Source organism: Sparus aurata, chromosome 1 (assembly GCF_900880675.1).
Source record: "Sparus aurata chromosome 1, fSpaAur1.1, whole genome shotgun sequence".
In the NCBI taxonomy this organism is placed as follows: domain Eukaryota; kingdom Metazoa; phylum Chordata; class Actinopteri; order Spariformes; family Sparidae; genus Sparus; species Sparus aurata.
In genome coordinates this window covers 5,640,734-5,660,577 of record NC_044187.1, presented here as the reverse complement: position 1 = coordinate 5,660,577, position 19,844 = coordinate 5,640,734, and the positions used below count along the sequence as shown (strand labels likewise).

The 19,844-nt window shown below is 42.2% G+C and overlaps 2 protein-coding genes and 1 long non-coding RNA gene across 3 annotated transcripts; all 3 read right to left on the bottom strand.

The window, feature by feature from the left end:
• Nucleotides 1-2,320: 2,320 nt before the first annotated feature.
• Nucleotides 2,321-2,926, bottom strand: LOC115587668 (uncharacterized). The gene is made up of 3 exons (XR_003985122.1): nt 2,768-2,926; nt 2,615-2,681; nt 2,321-2,439 (listed from the first exon to the last, which is right to left on the bottom strand). It is a non-coding gene; the product is annotated as an uncharacterized LOC115587668 (long non-coding RNA).
• A 198-nt stretch (nt 2,927-3,124) lies between these two features.
• On the bottom strand, nt 3,125-7,098 carry LOC115587488 (B-cell receptor CD22-like; the record flags this gene model as incomplete). The annotated part of the gene is made up of 5 exons (XM_030427338.1): nt 3,125-3,240; nt 3,327-3,587; nt 3,857-4,126; nt 5,362-5,580; nt 6,768-7,098. Coding segments are annotated over 5 exons (1,197 nt in total), but the record flags the coding sequence as incomplete, so codon positions are not given.
• A 1,876-nt stretch (nt 7,099-8,974) lies between these two features.
• On the bottom strand, nt 8,975-12,725 carry LOC115587482 (B-cell receptor CD22-like). The gene is made up of 4 exons (XM_030427326.1): nt 12,615-12,725; nt 10,258-10,524; nt 9,975-10,161; nt 8,975-9,874 (listed from the first exon to the last, which is right to left on the bottom strand). The coding sequence occupies exons 1-4, from the start codon at nt 12,715-12,717 to the stop codon at nt 9,853-9,855; spliced, it is 579 nt and encodes a 192-aa protein (XP_030283186.1). The 5' UTR covers nt 12,718-12,725; the 3' UTR covers nt 8,975-9,852.
• Nucleotides 12,726-19,844: the final 7,119 nt, after the last annotated feature.

The window sequence follows — 19,844 nt, the reverse complement described above, 5'->3', positions numbered from 1 at the left end:
GATTGGCTGCAGGGTGTCCATTAACCCCTGATATATGGACACCTACTAAGTAGTTCCAGTCAAATTGTCTGTTCCTCACTGTAAATTAATGCGCTAGCTGGTGTATCAAATCTGACTATTTTATTTCCAACACTGAGTCCATCAGTCCTTCAGTGCCTTATCCTCTGAACACCACAGGGTGGCGACTGTAACACACAATCTGCAGAAAGTACATTTCCCCTCTTAATTTACTGATACGCGAATAATCTGACGCTTGGCTGTTCAACTCTCTACTTCAGGCTGCGGCCAAAGTAACGTTACACACGGCCGACAGTGACATGACTGGCTAGCTAGCTAGTGTTGTTGTTAAACATACTGTCAAATTATATTTACTGTATGTCAACCATACGCAATGTTATTGACTTTGAATCTTGCTAGCGTAGCGTTAGCTTTCTGGTGCATCGCTGAGCAGACTAGAATATCTCCCGTTGCCAATTCGTATCTATGGTCCATCTTATTTACTGGAGGAGTGAACAACATTTCCGTTGCATGAGAACCTTACGGGAGGGAAATGATTGTTAGGTAGGTATTAGTCAAACCCTCAGGCGTTAGCGGGGAAACTTAGTTATGGCTTGTGAAAAACTTTATATTTTGATTGTAAAACGCATGAAAATATAAATTAATGGTCTTAATTCATTTTCTTTGGCAAGTGACCATGGTATAAGCAGGATAATGCCCTACGAGGTGTCCATAAACAGGAATTAATGGACTTCGTGGAGGTATCTGTCCTCCGCTGCGCAACGGGTTCTTTGGCCTCCGCGTCGTCCATTAATTCCTGTTTATGGACACCTTGTCGGGCATTATCCTTTACATATTCTCCAGCAAGATGCTAACTTTGTCATTTGGTGCTGGACAGGTAGCGCAACAGCTGCGTCCTGCTGCTGCTGGTAACGAGGCAGATGAGAGTCCTGAGACTGAACTCAAACACTGATGAGCTGAACAACACTCAAACACTCTGTGGAACAGAACAGCTGTGGAGCAAATCTTTGAATGAACTTCCTCTGAATTTCTGGTGTGCTTCCTGTCTTACAGTATGAATGTAGACGTACAGTACCTTGTACAGAGAGAAGGATGACAACAAATCCACCCGCTGCTGCTGTTAAACTCATAGCTTCTCCTCACGTCTGTTAAATCAGCAGGTCGATCACATACTTGAGAAGTACTGAATGTCAGCTCATCTCACCAAACACTTCTACATCAAAAAGGGAAGATGTGGGATAAGAAGACAGCTTGTCACTCTCTGGTTGGTTGACTTGTTTTAAACACACATTGCGTAGCTAACTGGCTGGCTTCCTTCCTCTTTATATTATTACTATGCATAAGAGACGAACGCCTGTGAACCCTCAAGATGAAATGAAGAAATGATTCCTACTGTTTAAAACTCCTTGTTCCAAAGGTGAGGCCAGAACAGAAAAGGTTCAGTCAGCCCTTGATTTTAATCTGAGCTTTGATTAAATTTAAAAGCCTAAACCAGACATTTATCAGAGACTGTGTGAGGAATAGTTAAGATAAAAACTGTGTGAATGTTGTGGGTTAGGGTTAGGTGTTTTCTTTTCAGTTAAGGTGAGTCAGCTTTATTTTATGAGACAATTCCTTGTTGTTTCAGGGTGAGCATAAAAGTTTATCACATTCAGTTTTATCAATGGACAAATAATAAAGTGAGAGATAAGTCAGAAAACAAACTGATTTACATTTACATATTCGTGTCCATTATTGATGAATAAAACCTTTATTCTGAAGATTAAATACAAAAAGAGTTTGTTTAAAGCTGAAATCCAAAACTTTCTGCACAGTGTCGCCCTCTGCAGCACAGAGAGGGAACTGACATGATGTTCAAACTACAGAGTTGTTGCTGGAAGCTGGATGTTTATTTCAATCAGCCACTGCAGTACTTTGAACATGTTACAGCTACAGAGTGATAGAGCTGGGCTCATGTTACATGTCAATGTGTTTAATATATAATGTACATGCTGTGAGATACTGTGCTTCCTGTTCCACATGTCTTTCTCTGCCAGGACAGGTGTTTAATTAAAAGATTCAAAGATAAAATAGCATGCTGCGGGGCGCCGTTTAGCTCAGTAGGTAGAGCAGCGTCCCATGTACAGAGGCTTTGTCCTCGCTGCAGCAGACCCGGGTTTGACTCCCGAACTGGGGCCCTTTGCTCCCCCTCTCTCCTGTTTCCTGTCATATCTTCAGCTGTCCTGCCAATAAAGCCAAGGGTCAAAAAGATATATTAAAAAAACAAAAAAATAGCACGTTGCATAGCAAGTATGATCCTTAACATATGTAATGTACCTGCACAGGTAAACATAAAGCTGCATGCTACTCAGAACTTCTGCCACATGCTGCAGTTTCTCTGTTCAAAGGTGAGATGTTGGTGTAATCAGGATCAGACTCCAACTGATGGGGAGAGACAACAAGATGAGAGTCAAAGGCCTCAGAAATGGAACGTGGACACAATTAGATTTTAAACAAACTCAGATATGTTTAAAGCAGAACTGTTTCCTTAACTTGATCTTTGTTATAAAAACATTGACAGTAAATGTGCTGATTTCTCGTCACTGTGGTCCAATACCTCTCTCATCTCCACAGTCTCTATGGGCTCATTTGGTTCAGTGGTGGAGCTCAGAGTTTTCTTCTTCCTGAAGGAAATCGACAAAGAAACAGAAAATGGTCATTAAAAACTGTAAAGTAACAGATCAGTTAATGTTAATGTTTGTAGTTTCACCTCATCCACAGACAAAACAGAAGCAGCAGAACCGACATCAGAACCACCAGAGTCAACCTGATGATATTTATCATCACTGTTGTTGTTGAGCTCCCTGGAAATGGAGATAGACAGTTATTAAATAGACTGTAGTGGACCTCACTAGTAGGGTTTGATTCATTAATCAGTTTCCCAGGTGTTACTGTCTGTTAATCAACCAATTAGTGTCTCACCTGCCACAACAATCAGCTGTAAGGTGGAGTTATGAGGTCCTCTTCTGTTCTGGGCTTCACAGTAATAATTCCCACTGTGTTCAGCTCTGAAGTCAGTGATGGTGAAGATCTGTCCTGATGCTTTTGGTGAGTCTCCATTCTCCTTGTACCAGGTGTAATTAGCTGCTGGGTTAGCATCACTGCTACAGGTCAGAGTCACTGAACTGCCCTCCACTATCTCAGCAGAGGGACTCACTGACACAGAGGGAAGTCTTGGAGCATCTGAAGGAGAACATGTACAGAGAGAAAACTAATCAATATTAGTCAACATTTTATTTAGGTTCCATTGTCAGTCTGATGTTACTCACACTGGACGTCTATAAATAGAGACGAAGAGTTGATCTCTCCATACTGATTCTCAGACTTGCAGTAGTAGTTCCCTCTGTCCTCAGAGCTGATGGAGGAGAAATGATAGATGCCTTCTGGTCTTTGAAGCAGCTTGTAGTTCTCCTTGTACCAGGTGTAATTAGCTGCTGGGTTAGCATCACTGCTACAGGTCAGAGTCACTGAACTGCCCTCCACTATCTCAGCAGAGGGACTCACTGACAGAGAGGGAAGCTTTGGAGCATCTATAAATGTATTAAGAGAAAAGGTTAAGTGCGTGTTTCAACAAAAGAATGTGTAGTATTTAAACCATAAAGTGTGAACAGCTGTGTGTAGCACTGTTTGAATCTGATCCCAGAACAGCATAAAACTCCTCAAGTCTCCTGGAGCTGCTCAGTGAATTACAGCAGACTGAGAATGTGGAGCACAAGAGCGTAGACATGACAGTAAAATCTTCTCCTGTAAAGACTGGACAGATGTAATCTGTTATTTTAAAATAAACTGTTTCACTCACATGTCACATCAATAGAGATGTATTCAGACGTCCTCCTCCCCAGTTCGTTCTCAGCTGTACAGTAATACTCTCTAGAGTCAGAGGACTGGATGGAGCTGAAGACAAGCTGTGGTTCTTTACCGAGAGGATGAAGGTCTGGATCTCCATTCTCCTTGTACCAGGTGTATTTAGCTGCTGGGTTAGCATCACTGCTACAAGTCAGAGTCACTGAACTGCCCTCCACTATCTCAGCAGAGGGACTCACTGACACAGAGGGAAGCTTTGGAGCATCTGGAGGAGATATGAACATGTATTAATGGAAAATGAGAACATGTTATCACAGACAATTGACTGTTGGGATTGAAATGTGTCTTTCTCTGTTTCTGTTGTAATTGTCTCTATTTCTCACAGTGGCTGTCTAGAGAGCTGATTATGGAGCTGTCCCTCGTCAGACTCCTGCTGGTGGAAACTGACAGTCAATAAATATGATTTGTACTTTTAGTTCTTTACACGTGTCCATCTGCAATCTTTAGCCAGTGTGTATATGTGTTTTTTCCTGATGCAGTGGATCAAACTCACAGACTGGAGGAGAGCCGTAGTTCTCATGTCCTTTCAAAGCACAAGAGATGATGTCTCCAGGATAAACCCAGCCTTTAAAAGAAGATGTCTCCACCCCTCTGACTTCCCGTCTGTTCTTGAACCAGACGTAGGAAAGACGACCAGCTGGACTGCAGCTGCTGTGACACTTCAGCTCTGCCTCAGTATCAGACTGGTGGACTGTTATTCTGGTCACCTGCACCTGCAGAGCTGGATATGAGAACAAGAAACAATATTATTATCACTGGTTCTAACAGAAATCACTGATAGATGTACACACACGACAACACAACAGTTACTATTCCTAGAACTAGCAGTGAACATTAGTGCCAACACAACAGTAATTATTACACAAACTCATGATGATCCATCATTTTCAACATCTTCACTGTTTCTAAATGTTCTATGTTGATGTTTTACATCAGTGAGAGTTCATCAGTACCTGTGACAGTCAGAGTTGTACCAGGTAAACTACTCCTCCATTCAAAGCTTCCTGTTGTGAATTTAAAGTGATACTGAGCTGAATCACTCTCTGTCAGGTCAGTGATTCTCAGAGTGGAGCGTCCTCTCTCTGATTCAAGGACCTGAACACGACCTGCAAACTGGGAGTCTTCACTAAGGTCCTCAGGCTGTGAAGGACTCTGCCACTGATGAGAACGTTCAGGACTGAACCAGAATTTAGATCTGATAGTTTCATAACTGCTGTAAGTGCAAGAAATGTCCACTGATGAGCCTTTGGAGGCACAGATGCTTCTGTCAGTGTAAATCACTCTGTTGCAGGTTTGATCAACAACACCTGAAAGATAAAACAAAGTTTGGATCATTTTTAAACCAGAGTTGATGAAGAGTCACAATGAAGGTCTCCATATTAAAATACATGTAGTTATCAGACTCCATCAGATGGTGTTATGTTAGTGTAGTAAACTCACACACTGGAGGAGAGGGGAAATCCTCATGTCCTTCAACAGCACAGGAATAACTGTCTGTAGAGTTCAACTGGACTGAATAGGTAGAAGATGTTTGTGAATGAACTTTCTGTCCATTTTTGTACCAGATGTAGGAAGAACGATCAGGTAGAAGACAACTGCTGTGACACTTCAGGTCTCTCCAGCTAGAATACGAGGATGTGCTCACCTTCACCTGGAGATCTGGACGTGAAGAAGAAACAAGAATGTCATTTTAGACAAACTATCAACTCCAAGCTTCAGTCCATCTTGGATAATGTCACACACCCTCTTTATGACACACTGGCCCAGCAGATGAGCACATTCAGCGGTAGACTCCTCTCACCCAGATGCACCACTTAGCGCCACAGGAAATCATTCCTGCCTGTGGTCGTTAAACTTTATAACGCCTCCCTAAGAGAGGCAGACACCCCTCCTTATGTAACCTGACTCAAACATGGACAGTCATTTCATTTTTTGTACTTCTTACACATTATTTAACTGTATATTTGATCTTTTGTATATATATATATATATATTAGGGCCGGGACTCGATTAAAAAAATTAATCGAATTAATCAGAGGCTTTGTAATTAATTAATCGAAATTAATCGCATTTTAATCGCATATGAATATTTGACCTGAGAACAGTGAGAAGCAATTTTTTTCACATGGATTTTAGTATACCATTGAATAATGACTGAATACAGAAGCTTAAGCAACAAAAAATTGTTTTTGTTTTTTCAAGACCAACAGACCAGTGCAATTTTTTAATATTTTTTTGGACTTTTATGGCTTTATTGACAGAACAGCTGAAGATATGACAGGAAACAGGGAGTGACACGCAGCAAACAGACCCAGGCCAGGAGTCGAACGCGGGTCCGCTGCAGAGCCTCGGCACATGGGACGCGCGCTCTACCCACTGAGCTAAACGCTGCCCCGACCAGTGCAATTTTTGCCATAAAGTGCAGCAATAGCATGCTCTTATCTACGCTGCCATCCGTCCGCTTTTGAAAACAAAATTTCCCATCCACGGGGCCAACCAAAGCAGTCTCATCTGCTTCTTCGTTCATTGTTGTTGTCTGAAGTCATGAACGTTAGTTGGTGCTCCAGTATAATCGGTACCCCTGAAACTCTTCCAGTAAGAAACGTTCAACGGTGCAAAAATAAGTGCGATTAAAATGCGTTAATTTTTTTAACGCGTTAATTTTTGTGTAATTAATTAATCGTAATTAACGCGTTAAAGTCCCGGCCCTAATATATATATATGTGTGTGTGTATATATTGATTCTGATTCTGATTCTGATTCTGAAACAAACACAACACATTTATATTATTGTTGTGTAGATGTTGAACATTTGGAAATGATTAAAATATGAATGAAAATGTTACCTGTGACCCTCAAAGTGACTCCAGGTGAACCAGTATATCTCCCATCTGGTTGGTTTGTAATGAACCTGAACTTGTACTCAGCTGAGTCGCTCTCTCTCAGGTCTGTGATTCTCAGACTGCAGCTCTTCTCAGAACAACTGTACTCAACACGATCTTGATAATCTGAGTCTGTTCTCAGATCCACAGGTTGATATCTTCTGTCTTTAGTAAACCAGAATGTTTCCATAACTTCAGTACCACGGCCATATTTTCTGGATGGGTATCTGTAGGTGCAGTTTATCTCCACTGTTGCTCCTTTTAAGGCACAGATCTCAGTAGAGCTGTAAGTCACTCCCCAGTCATACTGACCCTGTATCACTGTAACACAGAGAACATCAGAAAACACAATCAGAGTCAAAACATCATCAGGAGACAGATTTTCACTGGAGCTTCAGTCTGTGATGCTGCACTTCCCAACATACTGTGGCTCTCTTGCCGTCCATACATCAGTGTGTTTCCTGGTTGGGGAGCATGAGCAAACTTTAAAAGACTATTTGATGTAAAAAGAAAAAAAAAAGTGTTATTCTTCATTCTGATTCATGACAAAGTGAAGAGAGGTGGACAAGCTGGAGTGACTATGTCACTCAGTAATTTTTACAAGGGAAAAAATTATGCCGAGATAAAATCAAAGATGTGCACATGATCTCTGCAGTTAATCTGTACGAGCACTGAGACAGGAGGTCAGACAGAGGGTGCAGTGAAGGAACAACATGTCCTGAAGCTGTGTGCTTAAAAGGATAGTTCGGGTTTTTTGAAGTGGGGTCAAATAATCTATAGTCGATCTGTTCCCTACCATAATCACCGATCAGCGCAGCCTCAGTTTGGAGAAGTAGAGAGCCACTCCAGCTCAGATGCGCAGCTTTGAACTGCAGTGAACGGGGTTCAGCAAAAAAAGTGAAATTAACCACCTAAAACAGAGAGAGAAATGCAGAACTCTAAGGTGTGAGCAACTTTTACAAAAAACACAAACAGACTTATTCTCAAGAGGGACAAAGACACAACTACTGAGGGAAATATCTGTCTCTTTACAGCTAAATACTTCTGTAGTCTCTTATGTTCTCCAGCGAGATGCTAACTTTGTCGTTTGGTGCTGGACAGGTAGTGCAACAGCTGCATCCTGCTGCTGCTGGTGACGAGGCTGATGAGAGTCCTGAGACTGAACTCAACAGTGATGAGCTAAACAACACTCAAACACTCTGCAGAGCTGTGGAGCAAATATGTGAAATTCCAAGGCTTTTTTTAAACCCATGGTTATAAAATATAATACTGACTGAAGGTATTTTCACACAGTTGTTCCTGTGTTAATTGTGCTATCAGAGAGCAATATTCAATTCTTGTCTGCTGCTGTAGTTATCACATCACATGACAAAACATTGTACATCAAATTGTTCTGTTAACTTAAAAACCCACCTTCGTCTGAAAGTGTGCTAATGGTCTTACAGTGTAAATGTAGACGTACAGTACCTTGTACAGAGAGAAGGAGGACAACAAATCCACTCGCTGCTGCTGTTAAACTCATAGCTTCTCCTCACGTCTGTTAAATCAGCAGGTCCATCACATACATGAGAAGTACTGAATGTCAGTTCATCTCACCAAACACTTCTAAATAAAGAGGGAAGACGTGGTCACGAGACAGTTTGTCTCTCTCTGGTTGGTTCACTTGTCTTAAACCCACTTTGCGTTGTTAACTGGCTGGCTTCCTTCCTCTTTATATTATTAATATGTGTAAAAACATGAATGTCTGTGAACCCTCAAGAAGAAATGAAGAAATGATTCTTACTGTTGCTTTACAAATACATGGTAAAACATGGACGTATCAGTAAACTGAACACTAAATGTGATGTTGTTCCAAGTGTGAAGCAGCAGAACAGCAAAGGTTCAGTCAGCCTTGATTTTAATCTGAGCTTTGATTAAATTAAAGAGCCTAAACCAGACATTAATCATAGACTGTGTGAGAAATAGTTAAGATAAAAACTGTGTGAATGTTGTGGTGTCAGGTGTTTTCTTTTCAGTGAATGGGAGTCAGCTCTATTTTATCAGACAGTTCCTTGTTGTTTCAAGGTGAGCATCAGAATTTTTTTACATTCAGTTTCATCAATGGACAAATAATAAGAAAGTGAGAAACAAGTCAGAGAAAACAAACTGATTTACATTTTATTTGTGTCCATTACTGATGAATAAAACCTTTATTCTGAAGACTAAACACAGTAAGAGTTTGGTTAAAGCTGAAATCCAAAACTTTCTGCACAGTGTCGCCCTCTGCAGCACAGAGAGGGAACTGACATAATGTTCAAACTACAGAGTTGTTGGAGGCTGGATATTTATTTCAATCAGCCACTGCAGTACTTCAGAAAATATCACAACTAAAGAGTGTAAAAGAGCTGGGTTTGACGCCAGTCTATTAAAATGTATACTGTACATGCTGTGAAATACTGCTTCCAGTTGGAAACAGATTGTCTTATGCCGGGATCAGACTATACCAGTTCAGGCAGATTTTCACACAATTTTCATGGCTGACAAGTTTCCAGCGCTGGGCCTGATTATGAACATTGGGAATGACGAACGACCTGTAATAGGCTATAACATAACTTTTTAAGGGACGAATATGACAGAGTCAAAAAAGATAAATGTTGTTAAGAAACAGTGGAGGCACTCACAACAACCGGGTGACTTATTTGCTTGTTATCTTTGCTAGCTTCGTAGCCATGATTGAAATTTTCCTGTCCCACTTCCCCGATGACGTATGAACTTGCAGTGACTGGTCAGGGCTGCACTCACGAGTGTTGCCAGTCTCCCGAACCAAGACATGGCACAAATTGATGCCACTGTGCCAGTGTGGCCAATCAAAAATGTTGAAATTGTAAACACTGTTTTAACTCCTATTTATCCCATGTCTGAATGAGGGATTTGTCTTTTTTCCCGGGTTGTATGTGCCCCCTAACAAAAAAGTTGGACCCAACCTGGCCCTGCTATTAAAACTGGTCTAGAACAGCCACTGCTCTCATCTCCATAGTCTCTACGGGTTCATCTGGTTCTGTGGAGGAGCTCAGACTTTTCTTCTTCTGACACTGAAAAAAACAAACAAAAAGAAAGTTTAACTCAAACAACTGAAGTCAGTATTCAAAGTAAAATATCAGTGATTGAGCTGATTAGTGTGTGTAGTTTCACCTCAACCACAGACGGAATAGAAGCAGAGGAATCGGCATCAAAGGCACCAGAATCAGCCTGATGATATTTATTTTCATTGTTGAGTTGAAGTTGAAGTTAGCATTACTGCTGCAGGTCATATTCAGTTTCCTACCATCCACTATCTCAGCAGAGGGACTCACTGACACACAGGGAAGTCCTGGAGCATCTGGAGGTGAGGTGTTGAGGTTATACTGCAGTAGCATGCACATGACATCATGAAATTCTGTAAAAACTCGACTTTGTTGATCTTCGTTTCACTCACATGTCACATTAATAGAGACGTATTTAAATGTCCTCCCCAGCTTGTTCTCAGCTGTACAGTAATACTCTCCAGAGTCAGAGGACTGGATGGATCTGAAGACAAGCTGTGGATTTTTATTGAGAGGTTGAAGGTCCGGACCTCCATTCTCCTTGTACCAAGTGTAATTGGCCACTGGGTTAGCATCACTGCTACAGGTCACAGTCACCAACCTGCCCTCCACTATCTCAGCAGAGGGACTCACTGACACAAAAAGGAACTTTGGAGCATCTAGAGAAGATATGAACATGCGTTACTAAAACATACAATATGTCATTTACCCAACTGGGACTCCCTGTCAGAGCAAAACATAAGACATTTGCAGTGTAACGGTATATTCAGACCAGTGAAACAGCACAATAGTGCTATATTGTTATGCTACTAGCATGCTGGTCTTAGGCCATGGCAACACATACCAAACAATCTTTTTTTCCCCCATCTTCCTTGGCATCGTTTCAAGAATTTTTGCATCCAATTGGATCCATTGTAAACAACTCAACAAACTTTCGTTCACATTCCAGGCCGATAGGTGGTGCTTGAAATTCACCAAAAACAGAGAAGAAGAGACAGAGCATGTGCATAAAGCTTGCATGCTGTATACAAACAGACAGTAGAAAGACAAACCGAACACAACAAAAAAAAGATGATGTGGTGTATGCGGTTGTCCATAATCCTTTGTTGCTCAGCGTAGTGGCAGAGGAGCAGAATATTTTGCCCTAGTAAACCTGAGGGCTGTACTGCGAAGCCAGTTTAGTGGGTTAGCGAGGTATGTTGAGTCTAAAGCCAGGCTTTCCTGTACTACGAAGGTGGCTCTCTTTTAACCCGGCTAGATCACCATGGTAACTTATGCTTAGCTCATAACCTGGTCCCGACCAGGTTCTGTTCAGAGTTTCAGCTTAAAATCGGCTATAAAAGCGCCGCTGTTTCACTGTGTAACTCATTCGGAGATGGCGTCACCATTCATTGAGAACCCGGTGGACCTGGGAGCAAGAATAATTCGGGCAGCACTACGACGTGAGCGGCTTCTTCGAGATCGCGCTGATCCGCAGGCATTTCCTGATGAAATTCTCTATGAGCGATATAGATTTTCAGCCGAGGGAATACGGTACATTTGCTCACTTATTGAGCCGAGTGTCAGGAATGCCACTGGAAGAAGCTGTGCGCTCACTGTCGGGCAAACTGTTTGTGTAGCCCTTCGTCTTTTTTGCCACGGGAACCTACTTACATTCAGTTGGTGATGCAGAAAATCTGAGCAAGAACACACACTGACAAAATGATGGGGCAGCTTGGCTACATATCACTGCGAATGATGTTTTTGTATTTGCAGATCAGTAAAATGTTAAAACAATATAGACATCATTCAGAAATGAAAAAAGATAGTTGTTGCTTCAGTGTATTTATTTTTTAAATGGATTAGGGTTAATATGTAAAAGTTGCACAATGTTGAGCTTTCAGAAATTAAAACACTAAGGGCTTAATATAATATTTATCTTAATATTAATCATTGTTAACTTACGCATTTACACGGTCAGCTATTTTCTGCCAGCAGCCCTCCCTCGCTCTACTGGCGGCGACAGTGTTACTTTTTGCCGTGATTGTGTCCTTGAATTCTTCATAGTCCTGCATAATAAGAATCTGCTCATCTTGAGTAAAATATGTGGCCCGGGATCGATCCATTTTCGCACGGAAGTAGAATAATATGACGTCAAACGCCCCCTTTTACATGTACGCGCGCAGAGCACAAAGCAGAGAACCGGACTTGACAAAGTAAGTTGATAACCACCGTCGCAGTACCGTTTAACTCTGTTTGGGGACTTGGGGCTTTGTTGAGCTGCATCATGAGCACAAAGCCTGGCTATGTTGAGCCCCCTTCGCAGTACAGGCCTCTGATAGGCTCAATATCTTGTTGTTGTTGTTGTTGTTGTTGTCGTTATAAAACGTCAAAGGGTTAAGAGGGCAAAGGCTAGAGGTCGAGGGGTGGGGCAATGGCATCATTTTTATGCAAAGAATGCAGATTCACTGTCCACACGAGAACGCAAGAGCAGCGTTTTCGAATGTTTTCATCCTGAGACCAGGTTTCAAAAAAGTAAGTTTACAGGAACAATTTGGATGATCAGCCAAAATGATGCAAAACATGTGCGTTTACACAAAAAAGTATTTCCTTACTAGTGACAGTAGTGATCCTCATGACAGATTAAAATATTACTGTGTGTTTTAAACTGGGGCACAAGACCAAACAGAATGATCACAAGTGAAATATAGCACTATACAAAGAAATGTCCATTGTGTTCCCTCTGTAGCATTTAATGGATCAAACTCACACACTGAAGGAGAGGGCAATTCCTCGTGTCCTTCCAAAGCACAAGAGATGATGTCTCTAGCATAAACTCTGCCTTTATAAGTTGATGTCGTCAACCCCAACATCTTCTTTCCATTCTTGAACCAGACGTAGGAAAGACGACCAGCAAGACTGCAGCTGCTGTGACACTTCAGCTCTGCCTTGGTATAATATTGATTGACTGTTATTCTGGTCACCTGCACCTGCAGAGCTGGATATGAGAACAAGAAACAATATTATTATCACTGGTTCTGACAGAAATCACTGATAGATGTACACACACGAAAACACAACAGTTACTATTCCAAGAACTAGCAGTGAACATTAGTGCCAACAGTAATACAACAGTAATTATCACACAAACTCATGATGATCCATAATTTTCAACATGTTCACTGTTTCTAAATGTACTATGTTGATGTTTTATATCAGTGTTTGTTCATCAGTACCTGTGACCCTCAAAGTGACTCCAGGTGAACCAGTATATCTCCCATCTGGTTGGTTTGTTATGAACCTGAACTTGTACTCAGCTGAGTCGCTCTCTTTCAGGTCTGTGATTCTTAGACTGCAGCTCTTCTCAGAACAACTGTTCTCAACACGATCTTGATAATCTGAATTTGTACTCTGATCCACAGGTTGATTTCTATTCAGTTTAGTAAACCAGAATGTTTCTTTAACTTCAGTATCACCACCATCTATTCTGGATGGGTATGTGTACGTGCAGTTTATTTCCACTGTTGATCCTTTTGAGGCACAGATCTCAGTAGAGCTGTAAGTCACTCCCCAGTCATCCTGACCCTGTATCACTGTAACACAGAGAACATCAAAAAACTACAATCAGACTCATAAGAACTGTTGACAGATGTCTATTTGTAGCAGAGGAGCTTCTAATTTGGCTCTTATCAACAACTTGTCTGAAACTACTTTCTCTACCTTTTACATTAAAAACATAACATGACGTTCACATCCACGGGACACAATAAAACATGTTCAATAAAAGTTATCAAAAGAGTACCAGGTACTCGATGTTTAGGATTGAATCAGGAAAATAAACAAATAAAATGTTGTGGTTCAGGGGAATGTGGCCAGACTTCAAAAATCGCAAGACTATTTTGCAGCAGATCTAATTGAGCTGAAGACATTCTGTATCTCCCAATTCACTTGTATGTTCTGATGTTGCTTTTAAAGATATGTGTATACTGTAAATAAAGTTTAAATTTAAGATAACAACGAGGAAGTGTAAGTTGCCTGGAATGGCGTCATCAGGGCCCCACCCTGGAGCCAGGCCTGGGGTTGGGGCTCACAGATGAGGGGCCGGGCGCAGCCCGAACGAGTGACTTGGGCCCGCCCTCCAGTAGACTCACCACCCGCAGGAGGGTTCAGAAGGGGCCGGTGCAGTGTGATTTGGGTGGCGGTCATGGACGTGGGCCCCGACGACCCAATCCCTAGAGGAGGGTGACTCTAGCCATGGGGACATGGAATGTTACCTCGCTGGGGGGGAAAGAGCCTGTGCTAGTGCGGGAGGTTGAGCGGTACTGGCTGGAGATAGTTGGGCTCACCTCGACAGACAGTCTAGGCTCTGGAACCCAACTCCTGGAGAGAGGCTGGACTCTCTTCTACTCTGGAGGAAGCTGGACAGACCTGGCAGACCCAAATGCATTGTGAGGGTCTGCTGGGAACGTCTGGCAGAACCCTCTGTCAGGGAGGTCTTTAACTCCCACCTCTGGTAGAGATTTGACCAGATCCCGAGGGAGGCTGGGGACAATGAGTTCGAAAGGACCATGTTCTCCCCTTCCATTGTTGACGCGGCTATCCGGGGTTGTGGCCATAAGGTCTCCAGTGCCTGTTTTGACAGCAATCCCCAAACCCGGTGTTGGACTCCAGAAGTACGGGATGCTGTCAAGCTGAGGAAAGAGTCCTATCTAGCCTGGTTGGCTCGGGGGACTCCAAGCGTGTGGCAGCACGGGCGGTCACGGAAGCAAAAACTTGTGTCTGGGAAAAGTTCGGGGAGGCCATGGAGGAGGACTACCGGTCGACCATGAAAGTATTCTGGCAAACCATCTGGCGCCGCAGGAGGGGGAAGCAGTCCTCCACCAACACTGTTTACAGTGGAGGTGGAGAGCGGTGGAGTCACTGAGGTAATCCGGAAGCTCCTCACTGGCAAGGGGAGGATGAGATCCGCCCTGAGTACCTCAAGTCTCAGGATGTTGTGGGGTTGTCTTGGCGGACACGTCTCTGCAGCATCGCGTGGCAGTCGGGGACAGTGCCTCTGGACTAGCAGACCGGGGTGGTGGTCCCCCTATTCAAAAAGGTGTGTTCCAACTATCGGGGGATCTGGAAAGTCTATAACAGGGTACTGGAGAGAAGAATCTGGCCGATAGTCAAACCTCGGATTCAGGAGGAACAAAGCAGTTTTTGTCCTGGCCGCCGAACACTGGACCAGCTCTACACTCTCCGCAGGGTGCTTGAGGGTTCATGGGAGTTTGCCCAACCAGTCCACATGTGCTTTGTGGGCTTGGAGAAAGCATTTGACCTTGTCCCTCGTGGCATTTTGTGGGAGGTGCTCCGGGAGTATGGGGTCGGATGCCCTCTGCTAAGGGCTGTACGGTCCCTGTACGAACGGAACAGGAGCTTGGTTCACTTTGCCAGCAGTAAGTCAGACCTGTTCCCAGTGCATGTTGGACTCCGGCAGGGCTGCCCTTTGTCACCGGTTCTGTTCATAATTTTCATGGACAGAATTTCTAGGCGCAGCAAGGGGTCCGAGGGGGTCTGGTTGGGAGCCACTGGATTTCATCTCTGCTTTTCGCAGATGATGTTGTCTTGTTTGCTCCTTCGAGCCAGGACCTCCAGCATGTCCTGGGGCAGTTTGCAGCTGAGTGTGAAGCAGCTGGGATGAGAATCAGCACCTCCAAGTCCGAGGCCATGGTTCTCGACCAGAAACAGAGACCCTGAGGAAGACCCAGGACACGCTGGACTGACTATGTCGCTCGGCTGGCCTGGGAACGCCTTGGGATCCTCCCGGAAGAGCTGGAGGAAGTGTCCGGGGAGAAGGAAATCTGGGTGTCCCTGCTCAAGCAGCCTCCCCCACAACCTGGCCCCGGATAACGCGGAAGAAGATGGATGGATGTAAATAAAGTTTGAATGTTATTTCAGGTTTATTCCAAAGTTAACAGATTCATGGAAAAATTGACAACTCAGTCAATTTTACAGGAGAATTTCAAAGGAAAAGGAAAATCAAAGATATGCACATCTGCAGTTAATCTCTGAGAGCACTGAGGCAGGATGTGACACAAGGTGTAGTGAAGGAACAGCAGTGTATTGACACTTAAACACAGAGAAGTACTTAGAAGATGGGTGTGACGCATGAAAAAAAGTGCTGCTTATCTTCCTGTGGTCAGGCTGCTGCAGCGTGTGAATGAGAACTGTAGAGAAATGCAAGCAACACCTCCACTATACACACTTATTTTAATCCCATTCTTTATACAAAAGTCTGCAATTGTGTGACTTGCTCTTGTTATTCATTTTGTGACTCTAACGGTATTTCATTTCTTGTGACATGAAACACATGATACAGACTTGTGTTATTATGCTATCGGAGCATATCGACCAGCCTCTAACACATACTAAGGCAGGCTCAAGTTGAGTTTGGAGGAAGTCTGAGCGATGGAGGAAGTTCCTCAGAGTGATTAATTTCTTTGTTAATGTACAGTATGTTCTGTTACTGACCATCCACACAAACACAGCTTCACTGCATCTACCTGTGCAGTTTATAAAGGTACAGAGATGTCTCAGGTGTAAAAAAAACAAAAAACAGACACAGCTCTGAGTTGGTTGTCCTTTAAAGACTTCAATATAATGAAAGATGAAGGAATGTCTGGTGTATCAGAGATCACATCACACTGCATAACATCATAATCTTTACCATAAACATACTAACTGTCATACAGTATAAATGTAGACATACAGCACCTTGTACAGACAGAAGGACGACAACAAATCCACTTGAACTCATAGCTTCTCCTCACGTCTGTTAAATCAGCAGGTCGATCAGATACACGAGAAGTACTAAATGTCAGTTCATCTCACCAAACACTTCTACATAAAGAGGGTGGATGTGGTCATGAGAGAGGATGTCGATCTGTGGTTGGTTCATTTGTCCTAAACACGCAGTGAGGTGTTAACTGGTGGGCTTCCTGTACACTCTCGCTCCTGCACACCACAGTTGCCTAGCCCACTGACACCAGCAGCACTTTAGGTCACCCAGCCTACGTGGCAAGTAAGATCAGATGTGGGCCTCCACATGCAGGTAAGGGGGAGAAGATATGCAACGCAAAAATACAACACAAACATAGCCTACAACACTGGGGCTGTAACATGAATGATAAGACAAATGTCTGTAAACCTTCAAAACCTTCTGTCGCCCTCTGCAGCACAGAGAGGGAACTGAACTCATGTTCAAACTACAGAGTTGTTGTTGGAAGCTGGATGTTTATTTCAATCAGCCACTGCAGTAATTTGAAAATGTTACAGCTACAGAGTGTGATAGAGCTGGGCTTATGTTACATGTCAGTGTGTTTTAATATATAATGTACATGCTGTGAGATACTGTGCTTCCTGTTCTACATGTCTTTCTCTGCCAGGACAGGTGTGATGTGATAGGGCTGTTCTTATCTCTTAAAAGCAGTTTCCAACATTAAAAACAGCATTTTGCATCCTAAACATATGTAATGTACCTGCACAGGTAAAAAAAATAAAGCTGAATGCTACTCAGATCTTCTGCTACGTGCTCCAGAGATGCTGTTCAAGGCTGAGATGTTGGCGTAATCAGGACCAGACTGGAACAGATGGGGAGAGACAACAAGATGAGAGTTGAACTTAAATTGCTCTCTGTTACAACATAATTCTGCAGTAAAGAAATTAGATGCACCTCTGGATCCACCTAGCCCTCAGGACTGACATGAATGCCGGTCAGATCAACAACTCACAGGTGGCCCTAACAACTCTCTATGGACAGTCCCACGCAGGGTTTAAAGCCTAAAAAGTGGAGAGTTTTAAGCCTAATTTGCTAAAATATCCTGATCCTTGATTTTTTTTTGTTATAACTACCTACTTCATACTTGATGACCCATGATTTATAAAATGCTATCACTTATATAAAAGGGGTCCTGTAGGTACCTCAGCTTCAATGGGTCAATCCTGTGAGATAGAAACCAATTAAAGTATGAGGGATCTTAAAGGATCAGTCCAAAAGTCAAATTCTTTCCAGTATCACATTCATCTCCTTTTTGTCCTTTCACTGCAGCTCAGCTAAATTTCACACTAAAATGACTGTACCTTTGAAAGATAAGCGCTTGATTTGTCAAACTAATTGGCTTCTGATAAACTTTTGAATACATCTTTGCAAACAGGATGGCAAGTGCATTTGGAAGAGACGGCAGTCAGAACAGTCAGCAGGCTGGTACATGTACAAACAGGGGCTGGTTCCATTATCCATACTATCATAACTATATAGTATGCCAGATAAGGATTTAGTGTGTCTCAGTACACAGCATGTCATATGTAGTATGCCAAAAATAAGAGGACTACTTTGAGCAACAAGTCCACATCCATTGTTAATATAAAGATATTAATGACTGTGATGTTAACTTACTAAACCACTGTGCAACTCACCGTGCAATAATTTTCTTATAATCTAAAAAACATGATACAAATGCCTGTTGTCTGTTCTGAAATGTACATTAGTTTTCTGGAATTTAAATTTGTTTCGGTACTTGTAAATGTCTTATGGTAATGTATTTTTGTTTTATGATACATAAAAATGTTTTCCAAAATGGAAATTTGTCTCAAGCTTCATAAAAGTGTGTCACATTTTGTAATTTTGGTTTGCACCTCCCAGCCACCATAGTCTGCTAATTAATTGATGAATTAACTGAATGATTCGTCAATAAATTAATCGAGTATATAAGGAATTCATTCATTGATTATTCACATAATTGATTTTACCAGCGGAACTCTGATCACATTGAAGGAATTTCAAAATAAAAGCCGCTTAATAGTCAAATATTTTCAATGTTGAGGGGAGTTATTGTAAGCAGAAGAAGCAGAAGAACAATGTTGAAGTGTATTTGTCTTTATTAAAGTTGCACAAAAATTATGAAAGACAAAAATAAAATAAAATAAAAACATTTTTAAAGCTGCAATCTTTTTTTTTTTTTTAAGTATTTTTTTGGCCTTTTTTGTTGCTTTATTGAAAGTACAGCTGAAGATATGACAGGAAACAGGGGAGAGAGAGGAGGAGTGACACGCAGCAAAGGGACCGGCACATGGGGCGCGCGCTCCACCAACCGAGCCAAACGGCGCCCCTTAAAGCTGCAATCTTAAGTTTTCTGTACTGTTGCCCTCTGCAGCAGTGAGAGGGAACACCAATGGTTATCTATACAGTTTTTGTGGAAGCTTTTTTTTTTAATTTCAGCCAGGGCAATATTAGGAAAGTTTAGAATCTAGTTAACTACAATACTACTGACTTTATTTAGAATTAAACATTTTACACACCTGCTGTAACCCTAAACACATTTGAAGCAAAATAAAAATGAAAGCTTGCATTCTTAACGTTCTGCTACATGCTGTTGCTCACTGTCTGTTGCTGCTTTTGAAAGCTGGAGTATCGAATCTTACATATAACATCAATAGGGATGCTTGTATTTGTTTCGTAGAACAGCATAGCCCGGATTGACCAAACTCCATTCAGGGAACATGCATTTTAAAAGTAGTTTGTTTGTCCTGTCGCCGACAGACCTGACAAAGATTGAATTAAGGGTTAGGTCTAAGGCTTTTCACAAGCCTACATCATGATGTTATTTCAGATAGATCACAGAAAATTGCTTTATTTTGGGTTCATACCTTTGTGATAAAACAGATTAATTCAGTCCCATGTCTACTTGCCTGTGTTCACAGTTAGTATTTAGGTGCTCTGCAGCTGAGAACTGGGTACCAGTCAGCCTCAGGTAGCGTTAGAAGCTGCAGTTGTCTCAACGCAGCTCCAGACAATCAAATCCAGAGCTGTGTGCCATGCAAGTGATGCGAATTAAAAAAAAAGAATAATTCTCTGATCAAACTTGTGCATGTTGATCTGAATTTACCATTATAAGAATATTATCCAGTGATTAACCAGTGATATCAAGCCAACATACAGTACTGTAAAAAATATCATGAA